Below are 11,764 nucleotides of genomic sequence, written 5' to 3' on the forward strand. Positions count from 1 at the left end.
TGACCGCGAGTCCCCCTTACTGCTGCTCTCCAACGTTCAGAAATGCAGCGATACGTTTTAAAGAATCCTATGGCGTGTTCCACTTTAATCCGACAGCTGGTGAGCTCCCTGTTTATCTCCTGTAGTCTTGGGTTTCCATTGACTTGGGCTCTTCTTTTAGGTTTAATCAGAGCAGGATGGGGAGGATAACCGTTGTCAGAAATAATATGGCAGCCAGCAGGTAGATCTAGAGCACACTGCGGACCAATCCTTGGCATCATGTTAAATCCATTAGTGTCGTTGAGATGTCCGTGGAATCTAAAAATGTAGGGAATATAAAACTCAGTAATAAATCTAAAGCAAACCCTGGACGCATAGGCTGGCTTCATACCCACCGGACGAATTTTTAATCGTTCACTTGTATGATATTTCAGCAATAAATATCATTTCCAAGTTTACCAAAATAAAACAGTAGTAAGTACTTACGCAGCCGAACAATGAACTATCATCCCATCTGGAGTAACGATGATGTGGCTTGACATGAAGTGTTTCTTTTTGTCGCCTCTATAAAACATTGCCTGTCGTTGAGATGGTCGCCATGTTGGATGAGTCGTTGCATCAATTATCCCAACACAGAACGGAATTTTTTTCCAGTGCCCCAGCCAACCTCTCCACTCTACTAAAGTTGGCCAAACGACTTGTCGCGAATATTTCTCAAGTAGAAGAGAAACTATTTCTTGCATTGTTTTGCTTACATATGTAATGTCCACTTTAAACATTATGGCCAGGGTTTGCATTCTAAGATATCTTCTAAGCCAAATAAACACTAGGAGGAGTCTGTTTGTAATATTCAATCTTTGAACTCGTATCCTGCGACGGACTCTGTTGCGACGGTATGTCCTGTCGTGCAATATTATTGACATTCGCATGTCCACAACGACCTCACCAAATGTCTGAAGTGTCTCGCCAGTTAGATACCAGAATTTAATGGGAAAGCTAGCAATGTAATGGTAATAGTCACGGCCTCCATTTGGTTCTGCGATTCCTGTAAGGCCAAGTCGATCAATGACATCATTTGTTTTACACATGTCCAAAACGCGAATAATACATATCAAGACGAAGAAGATTTGAGTGAAACGATGAAACAGGAAAGCTGGGAAGTCATTCCCGGCATCTCGAAGCTTCAAAAATTGGAGGAGAACAAAGTAAGCCAGAATGAAGAACGTTGGCAAAACCGGAGGCGGCATCTTGTTTACAGCGGTTGTTGAGAATTAGCTTTTCAGAAGATACAGCGTAGTATTCACGAGATTATATGCAATTCTGCTATCGTGTGTGCCAAAAATGCATAGGTAAGAGCATTGTATCGTGCTTGATGACAATAGCGTGAATCTACAATCGAGTAATTTCTCGGCTTCGGATATATTTAACCTTGGCAAAAAATAATTATCACATTATATTGTTCAAAGGTTATAATGTAGTTTTTGAACAAGTTGTCACCTCGTGCATGAAGCTCGCTTTAATGCATGACACAAAAAGGGACGAGAAATAGTGCGAAAAAGATCTGATGCTGACGCAGGTAAGACTTTGTCAAGGGAGGTTCATATTTTGTAATGACACCATAATAGGGGGTGTAATTGTTTACACAGCTTTTAGGATATGATTGAGCAGATTTGTCTTTGCATTTCTCTGTTTTGTGCAATATATGAAAGAAACTACACATTTTTTTACAAGTGTAAGTTGAGAGGCTCAAAGGCATGTTCACACTTAATTCTGTATAAATACCGCCTGGAGTTCATGTGTGTGGTTGAAGTTTCTTGGCTCCATGGAGGGAAGAAACATATTTCTCGAAGCTGCTTTTGCGGGAGAGCCTGTAGCTGAATCCAGAAGACCAAGGAGACAAAGAGTTGGAAAGGCTGGAAAGGATTTTCTTTACGCCAAAAACCAGGCAAAAGCGAAAAGCAGACCGCGATAAAGGCAAGTCTAGCAAATCTGAAATAAAATCCAAAAACAGAAACCTCGAGCTACAGCTGGTAAGGGAAGCAGTGAGCAAAGTTGGATGTCTTCCCAAACGAGTACTTAGTTACGTTGAGCTTATGGCCGACCAGCTCGGTCCTGTCGAAAAGGCCTACTATACATCCACTGGCAAGGGAACAGGGCCAACTAAACAGACGGCACTTAGGCGAATAGGAAGAAAAATAAAAGAATGGCAAGTCTCGGGGTAATTTCTTGATATACTATAAATTCTTATTACTTTTAGTATTAATGTAGCTAATGAACTTGGTTTTTCCTTAATTTTTTAGCAACGACAAACCATCAGTAAAAGACCCGGAGGATGTATACGAGAGTAGTTGTAGTGAAGAATATTCGCCGATGGACATCAAAAACGATGCAAAGTGTACCTCGAAAAGAAAAGAAGACTATGGAAGGGACGGCCTTTATCTTGTTGGGGAAGATGAAAAACGTAAAGCCTCTGATGCCAGAAAGTACACGGAGACCACAACCAAAACGGAACGTTCAAGATTTCTTAGTGAATTTGAAGAGGATGAATTGATTGCAGAGGAGGAAAAAGGTGAGATGCTATCCATCAGTTTCATTGCCGTCATCGATATTATGTTCTTACGTAAGGCTTCAGAATAAGCACGAGGGAGTACGGCTCTTTTGAGTAATTTTCGGGTTGGGGTTGTGGGTCAGACCTAAAGTTATTTTTCATATATTCTTGCCTTTACCATCTAAGGCTGAGTGAAAGAATTTAAGGCTGAATTATAAATTTTGGATCCATACCATAGTTGACAAGTTGAAACTTCGGGGTTAGTTGGCTAGTTGGCACGTAACACTCGTCGGGTATCTTTTCGGGTGTACAAACTGGAGTTTTTCGGCGTTTCCTGGTATCTTTTAGGGTATCGAAGTAGGACTCCTATCGATATCCCTTTTTTGCACTTAAAATTAGTTAAGGCGATATAACTGACTCATCATCAAACGCACAATTTAACAGCCATTTTGTAATTTTTATGTTTGTATTTCCTATGGGTTAACATTCTCCCGAAGTCATTTTCTATATGCTGAGTAGATTTCCTGAGTAGGGTTTTGAAGCTTTTTACGAGCATATCCAATATTTGATTTGTAGCCCCAATACAACGACTCAACCCGCATTCATCGCACGCGGTGTTATTCATTTAAACGTGGTGTATTCCTGTCCCTATTCTTACAGCTGGAAAGGGAACAGAGAAGAAGGAAAAGAAGAAAAAGAAGAAAGATCAACTAGATGAGCTTATGGCAATGATGCCTACAATGACGGAGGCTGTAACCAAGCCGGCAAAGGCACATGAAAAAGCCGTTTCAAAGTGGCAAGGGTTGTCGATCTCTGACTCTGATTAGCGAGTTGGATGATACTATATATTGACGTGTTATTGTTCACAATAAAGTTTTTCTGTTCTCTTTGTTTGCCTGGCGTAATGTCATTTTCAGTGTTCATATGTTTGCTCACTATTTATTTCTAACATTAGAGTTCACGCACTAAACCCGTGAAACAAATACTAACTTTAAACAATATAAAACTATGATTAAACAAAAGAAAACAAGAGATTCGGTATGAAGTTCACGGGTTTAGTGCGTGCACACTATCATCGATGATAATTTTATTATCCATGATATAATTTGCCAACTGGAGCGTTTATCCACAAACGGGAGCTGCCTTGATCCCTTGGAACTTTAAACTGAGAAACCTTAGCAATTCAATTGATCATGACATGTATTAGAATGCTATAACTACGAACAGCTAAACAACAAAATCGTGAAAGTGCACAAGAAAACCATAATATTTTTATTATTGGTATTTTTCGTCGTTTGGGAAAATAAACCTTCAGAAGACACTAATTCCATTGTTTTCTTTCGTGCTTGTTTGTCTTTTCACTTTCTGTGCATGAATGTTCAGGGGATTCAGTAAAATCGTTCTACTGCGGCGCGTGTATGCATAACAATAGATGACTTAAGTGGGTCAAAACCAGACATGAGACAAATGTCCTATACACAAAAGGTCTATTCGTAATGCGGTAAACGATCAGCTTGGACATCGTGCACGGTCAGTTATGGATATCGTTCACGAATGCGTAATAGACCTTATTTGTGGGGTGACAATGTTTTCCCAATTCAGTGTGGCAAACCTCTAGGGGAATGAAGAGCTATTGTTTTGAAACTCGTCGGGATATCATCGTTATTCCTTTCGTATCCTTTGGGATACTCTTGAATTTTTGGAAGAGTGAAAACAAAAGAAAATTAATCCCCTGGAGGTTCGTCACGCTGAATTGGGAAAACATTGTCACACTATGAATAAAGGTATATTACATCAATCACTTTTCGGTTTGGATTTGCTTTCAACTCATTCCTATACTAGTACGTTCCCAACAAATGTTCGTACATATGATATCATATGGAAAACGATTGAATGAAAAACAGTATCAGGTTTGTAACAACACCACTGAATGTCTTAAAATCCCGCGGCCTTTAGATAACGGCCTCCTAACTGTATTTGTATTTCAATAATATTTGTAAAATATTTGTACCCGATCATTTAAGACTCGAAGAAAGGCTATGCTTGTAATTTGTTAAATGTAAATGTAAATGTAATCCTCATACTCATTTTAAAATACTCACCCTAAGTCCCTCTATTTCCCTTGGTCACTTCGGTAATCGTACGAGAACCGGTTTTTTCTCGGTAGTATGGCCTTAGACAGAAGAAATTGCATAACCTAAGCTACTTTATGCTGCATCACGATTTCAGCGCCTGCAAACTTTTCTAGAACGGAAGAAGATACCACAACAAAAACAAATAGAATATAAGAAAAGCAATGAATAGAGTAGTAAAACTTAAAAATGCAACGAATAAAGTGAAATGAAGCAATAGAAAAGTCAAGGGGAATAATATGAAAAGAATCAGTTATTCCCAGGAGGTCACCCATCCAAGTACTACGCTGCCCCTACCCAGTTTCACTTCGGTGATCGGACGAGAACCGGTTTTTTCTCGGTGGTATGGCCGTAGACAGAAGAAATTGCACAACTCCAGCTACTTTATGCTGCAAAACAATTTCAGCGCCTGCAAACTTTTCTAGAACGGAAGAAAATACTACTACAAAAACAAACAAAAAACATGAACAGCAATGAATAGAGTAGTAAAAATTAAAAGTTGAACGAATAAAGTGAAATAAAGCAATCGAAAAGTCAAGGGGAATAAAATGAAAAGAAGTCTACGGCACCAGTTATTCCCAGGTGGTCACCCACTCAGCACCATTAAGGCATGGCTCTTTTGAGAAAATGATGGAAAATCAGTTATTTATTCATATCTTTGACAGTTTATAATGAATCTTTCCCAATTTTGGCTCGTAGTAGTAATTCTTCAAGGCAAGCAATTACCACATATGTGTTACCATGGAAACCATGTCACGTGACCACAATGCCGCCATCTTGGATTTTTTAAACAAGCCTTTTGAAGTCCTATTGAAACTACTTCAAAAGTCCTGAAAATCCATACTTCTTTTTATATTTGCATAGCCTATATGAATCTAATTGGATATCTTGGAAATTATATTAAGTTTAATTTTTAGATTATTTTCAATTTTTTGGAAAAAATTGGTAGGTATTGTTTCGGGTTACCATGACGACCAATTGACGTCATAAGACTATTGTTGACCGGTATGAACAAGTCTTTGTTTCGGGAATGGTGGGCCAGGGATGGGCACCTCCATTGTTTATTAAATCGTTACCATAAAATGACGAGCAGACTATTGTTTATTAAATCATTACCATAAAACGAAGGGTAGGTATTGTTATGCAAGTTTGTGCAAGTTTTTGTTTAGCAATCCAATTTAAAGAGCGCGGGGATTTTGAATTTTTTACTCCAAAACTCAACCAACCAAGCAAGCAAGACCTAAAATTTTACTTTTGAGAAACGCAATGGCTACGTTATTCCAGTTAGGATCTCGAGGATATCATGCTACCGTCAATGAATTCAAAGGGCAGATCCTGATTCACATCCGAAAATACACTGATTTTCCTGACGCGGAAAAGGTTCCAAAAAAGTATGGAGTATCTCTTTCCATTCAAGAGTTTGAAGAATTGAAAAAAGTCATCACGGACTTGAGTGAGATGGTCAACGTTATGGCAGAAACGAGTCCTATATCCACCCAACCCGGAGATCAAACAAGAATTCAGAACCAACAAGTAATTGATCCACGAGCTACGAACCCTAAGTCAAAAGGTTTCGCTAAGAGACAGCAAGGAGGCAAAGAAAATGAACCTCCCAAGAAATGACAGAAATCAAACAAGCTTTCTAAATCCGATAGCATGCGTGGAACTAATTTCAGTCTATTTTAGTTTTAGATGTAATTACTCATGTGTAATATTTCTAATGAAAATAAATGTTTTTTTGAAACAATTTTATGTGTTGACCAAATTCTTGATAACATCCTTCCATAATTCTTTTAAGAACAAACGCCAAGCGTAGATATATCGTTTTATGAATTATAATTTAGTGACTATTGTATCCAACACAATACAATTAATGACTCATAAACCACAAAGAATAAGACTTACGAAGTTCTACCTAATTATTCAAATACGAAGGAAAACGTTGGAGAGTAAAACATCTTTATTTATAAACTAACATAAAAATACAATGCTCATTCTTCATCGCTACTTAAATTAAAAGTTTCTTTCTTGTTACTTCTGGGTGATTGGTGATGTATAGTCTTACAACCATGGCAGCGTGTAAGCACGCTTTTGAGCGTTTTTCTATTGACTGCAAATGGATGTTCACAAATACTACAGAGTGTTGAACTAGGAAAATTTACTAGCTTTTCGTGCCAAAGACACTTTGGACATTTCACTATTCTGTTCACTTTGACATCCTTGTTTCCACAGTAAACACAGGGATCTTCTTCTGTCTCACTTCCCTCATTGTCTTCTTCGTCCACCTCTTCCTGGTCTTGTTCAGTGTCATTAGTCTCAGAATTTCGGTCCTCCTCCTCCTCCTCGCTACTTGATTCTTCACTATCAGATTCATCGGATTGCTCTTTATTATCCTCAAGTTCTTCTTTTTCCATTTAATCACTTAAGACTTTTTTGTTTCGAATCCATTTCTTATTAATCCCCAATTCTGCCAATCCTTCCAGGAACGAATTGAGGGCTCTAGGTTTGAGGATATCAAGAATGTAGGGCAACAATACATAATCTAAGAGGGCTGTAATACTGGTGACAGGTGTGCGCCGCTGGTTTCGTAAACGCTCACCGCCTGGTGTCCAGAACACAATATTTTTGGAAGCCGCCATGCTATGCAAAAGATCCTTGGCATCTGACGCTGAAACACCGTCCGAAAGATCTTGCAAAACATTCTGAATAAGCGGTTCTTCTTCACTTTCTTCTTCATCATTGGACTCTTCATTGTCTTCTTCGTCTTCTTGTTCCCGCCATTCCAATTTTCTTTTCATGGTGATGTATCCCCAACTGAGTCTTAAATCAAATGATTGCCCGCGCCTACATCACTATCCATTTATAGCATCAAAAGTCCCGATATCAAAGCCGGGGTCAGTAAATCCGAAATGAATCCACCCCACTCTTGTACAAGAATTTGTTTCTTTTTCTTATATGGAACACCAGGGTCGTGAAGATCACATATTGAGCTTTGGTAGGGTAGCAGATGATTCCGTTCTTGTTTTGTCGTAGGGTGTAAGATTAAGAATTTCCGCAGACTAGAGGCCCCGCAGGCGCCATAAATATTTAACATCAAGAATCAGTCGAGCGTGCATCATTAACTTGTATGTACTTTTCTTTTTTTTCTTTTTCCTTTTTAATTTGCCCCTTTTTGTGAAGCTGATTAATTATAAGTTGTTTGTTGTAGCGAATCGTAGAGTGCTTTTAGTAAAAGCGTGAAACGCTAATTGCTAATTAGTACAATTTTGTTAAAAATTAGTTGAAGCGTGAAAATGAGCACGTGCGTCGAATAAACAAATAACACAATACACAAGTGAAATGGTTTTAAAGTTTTTATCAATTCCTTCGCGCTGCAAAATCAAGACACAAGACACATTTAAATCTAAAATGGCCACAATACGCAAGTGAAATGGTTTTAAAGCCTTTATTCCTTTGCGCTGCTGCAAAATCAAGACACAAGACACAACTAAAGCTAAAATAACCACAATACGCAAGTGAAATGGTTTTAAAGCTTTTATTCCTTTGCGCTGCTGCAAAATCAAGACACAAGACACAACTAAAGCCAAAATAACCACAATACGAAAGTGAAATGGTTTTAAAGCCTTTATTTCTTCGCGCTGCTACAAAATCAAGACACAAGACACAGCTAAAGCTAAAGCTAAAATAACCACAATACGAAAGTGAAATGGTTTGGCACACTAAAAGAATAAATGTACTTACTCTATTGTAGCTCACCTTACAAATACTCTGGCTGGATGTAAACGTCAATGAATGTACACGGCATTTAATATCACAAAAGTAATCATATACCTAGTCATTTCGTTGCTTTTTGTACACAAGCGTTTCTAAAACGCGTTCGACTGCGCTTGACTTGATTATTCGCACAATCGCGGTTCAGTGATTGCACGTGCACACTATATTTACTAATTAGACTACTAATTTGTACAAAATCGTACAATTTAGTATTAGTAACGTTTCACGCTTTTACTAAATGCACTCTACAATCTTCCGTGTAATTGTCGAACAATTGTCAAGCTGGAGCTAATAAATACGTATGTTGGAGTCAATGTGTACAAAGGCTCGACTATTTATGTAGTTGGAGACTACATAGGGATATACTTATACAACATATTATGAATCACTTGAATAATTGTGTGAACTTGCTCGGGTGTAGCAGTGCAAAGAAGGAAGTTCTTTTGGTGTTCAGGAGAAGACACCAAGACACCTAGCTATCAGGCTATCGATAGCCTAGCTATCAGGCTATCGATAGCTTAGCTATCAAACTATCCGACTATCAATAGCTTAGCCACCCGGCTACACGCTATAAAATTTCATTCACTCATGGTTCTAGTTTATTATTTCATCATGTCTCGTGTTGTGAAGAACAATCTTGGTTATCTCCAACTCTTGGTGTCGATACCGGGATTCTCCAAGTAAAGTTTTTTGCTGAAGCTTGTTTCTATTCAAATGCATGATTACTTTCTGATCTGATCTAAGCTATAGTGAAGCGCAACCGTTACGTCATCAAGACTAAGACAAAGGCGAAATTCAGAAAACAAACTTACAAGTTTACTTTGAGCAGATAATTTTCACAGCCGATCGCACTAGATCTTACTCACTTAAAATGGGGTATTATTCTAACTTTAAGTAAAAATGATAAAATCGGTTCGTATACTCCTCGTCGCGGTTAAACAGAATGCAATGTTTGTCTGAATGTTATTGATGTACCTCTGCAGAGTTCTTACTTCTCATAGAAGGTTGGCGAGAACAAGAAATAAGGTACTTCTTAAAATCAAGTCGAGCGTGGATCATTCGAAACTCCACCTTGCTCAACAAGGAAATTGACGCCTCCCATGAGAACCTTCAGCATGCAAATGTGGTAGAATACCATCATCCCTTGATTGGTTTAACAAGCTCTTACTGGCACGGAAAAGCTTACATTTGTCAGTTATTTTTCCTCAGTAAAATTGATGTAGAATTCACGTCGCGCTATGTTCATAAGACTACTAACCCATGATTGTGCTTGATGTGGTTATAGAGCCTGACTAGTATGTAGTAAACTAGGGATGAACATTCAGCTCGATCAAAGTGAAACAACTTCGACCGCACACCGTTCTACGAAGCACCCGTGAAGCAAAGCTCATCCAGCTTATCCACGTCTTAAATATGTTACATTTCTATTGCCATATTTGTCTAAATGTTTCTTATGTTAGAATCTTAATATCAGTGCCTTTGTAGCTCAGTGGTTAGAGCACTGCTCTAGTAAACCAGGGGTCGAGAGTTCGAGTCTCTCCAAAGGCTTTCTATTATTATTTCCTTTGATTTCTTGTGAGTACAAATTTTTGTAAGTTTGACTGGAGCTCTATCCTCATCGGTCTCGCGTTGCTAATATATGATAATCGATTAGATTACTCACTTGGTACGAATCCGCTGAGCCGCTCAGACGTTCCGTCCCCTCTCTCCCGGACAGATCTGCCAAAGGATAAAGAGGTATTAACCTTCTATGGCCAAGGAGTATCGGCAAATGGATTAGGTGTGAAGGTGTGTGGATAAGACCTCATCATTTATCCCTTTCCTATCTATGTTTTATCATTTATACCTTTCCCATCTATGTTATATCATTTATACCTTTCCCATTAATGTTTTATCATTTATTCCGTACCCATCTATGTTCTATCATTTATCCCTTTCCCATCTATGTTCTATCATTTATACCTTTCCCATCTATGTTCTATCATTTATACCTTTCCCATCTATGTTTTATCATTTATACCTTTCCCATCTATGTTTTATCATTTATCCCTTTCCCATCTATGTTTTATCATTTATTCCGTACCCATCTATGTTCTATCATTCATACCTTTCCCATCTATGTTTTATCATTTATACCTTTCCCATCTATGTTTTATCATTTATTCCGTACCCATCTATGCTTTATCATTTATCCCTTTCCCATCTATGTTCTATCATTTATCCCTTGTTGATTGGATTGGATCATGGCATGTGGACCATGAAAGGCAAAGGCACGTTTCTAATTGCTCTCTGGATTTCAAGCTTTTTCTACCCCTACGTTGTTCTATACAACGCTAGAAGCAACCAAAGATTAAATAATACTACCGGGACTCTTCCAGGATCAAATATTATTGGAGAAAATGAAATAGTGATTGGCTTTCTGGATCCGGAAAATCAGCTCCACGCTGCTAGCCAAGCAATATGGCGGATCAACACACGTGTTATATCGAAGGTGAAAAGGTCGAAATCATCAACCCCCTTTTACAGTAACTCCGTTTCAAGCTTTCATCAGGTACTAAAACTGATACATGACATAGAAGTGAATCCAGGTCCACAGTCTTCATGTGCCAAACGACGGAGGAAGAAAACTAATGTCACCATAGCCCACTTGAATGTACGCTCCCTGAAGTCGCGCGAAAACTTTCACTTGGTCGCCCAAACAATCACAGAAAGTAAATATGACATATTTACGCTATCCGAATCCTGGCTGGACCCCTCTACGTGCAATGCAGACATCAACATCCCTGGATATCTGCTGTTTAGACAGAACCGTGGAGCGCATAAAATCGGCGGTGGACTAGTCGGTTATGTCAAAGATAACTACAAAGCTTCCACCATAGAGCATATATCAACAGTATCCGAAACGAACTTCCAACAACTCTGGCTAAAATTACAATGCAAGAAACTTAAATCATTTGTGCTATGCACAGTCTACAGGCCTCCTAGTACACCGATCAGCTTCCTCGAAGACTTGACCACAACTTTCATAGACTCCCAACTACTGGGACTTGACACAATAATAATTGGAGATACAAATACGAACATGCTGGGAGACTGCCCCGATGGCCGTGCTTTAACTAACTTCTGTTCTACTTTCAATTTACTTCAACTTGTAAAGGAACCCACAAGAATCACTGACACATCACAAACTTTAATAGATGTAGCCCTGACAACTAACAAGAACATTATTGATGTTTGCGAAGTCAAAACCTCAACAATTAGCGATCATAACTTAATATTGTTGACTCTCACATTGAAGGCACCAAAACCACGGGCTTCATATATCACGACA

At 38.6% G+C, this 11,764-nt stretch overlaps 1 protein-coding gene, 1 non-coding gene and 1 pseudogene across 2 annotated transcripts; 2 read left to right on the forward strand and 1 right to left on the reverse strand.

The window, feature by feature from the left end:
- Nucleotides 1–2,349: 2,349 nt before the first annotated feature.
- Nucleotides 2,350–3,354, forward strand: LOC148907694 (uncharacterized). The gene is made up of 2 exons (XM_089035706.1): nt 2,350–2,548; nt 3,188–3,354. The coding sequence occupies exons 1-2, from the start codon at nt 2,350–2,352 to the stop codon at nt 3,352–3,354; spliced, it is 366 nt and encodes a 121-aa protein (XP_088891832.1).
- A 1,543-nt stretch (nt 3,355–4,897) lies between these two features.
- On the reverse strand, nt 4,898–5,016 carry LOC148907695 (5S ribosomal RNA; annotated as a pseudogene).
- Nucleotides 5,017–9,908: 4,892 nt separating this feature from the next.
- Trnat-agu (transfer RNA threonine (anticodon AGU)) lies at nt 9,909–9,981 on the forward strand. Its single transcript has one exon. It is a non-coding gene; the product is annotated as a tRNA-Thr (tRNA).
- The last annotated feature ends 1,783 nt before the right edge of the window (nt 9,982–11,764 follow it).

This window comes from Actinia tenebrosa, unplaced genomic scaffold, assembly GCF_029948245.1.
Source record: "Actinia tenebrosa isolate PJP-AT-01 unplaced genomic scaffold, QUT_ActTen_1.0 PGA_scaffold3__52_contigs__length_22856419, whole genome shotgun sequence".
NCBI classification, from domain to species: Eukaryota; Metazoa; Cnidaria; class Anthozoa; order Actiniaria; family Actiniidae; genus Actinia; species Actinia tenebrosa.

Coding starts and splice junctions, on each gene's coding strand:
- LOC148907694 (XM_089035706.1), top strand. CDS start 2,350: ATGGACATCAAAAACGATGCAAAGTGTACCTCGAAAAGAAAAGAAGAC. Junction 2,549..3,187: donor GATTGCAGAGGAGGAAAAAG/GTGAGATGCTAT, acceptor CTATTCTTACAG/CTGGAAAGGGAACAGAGAAG.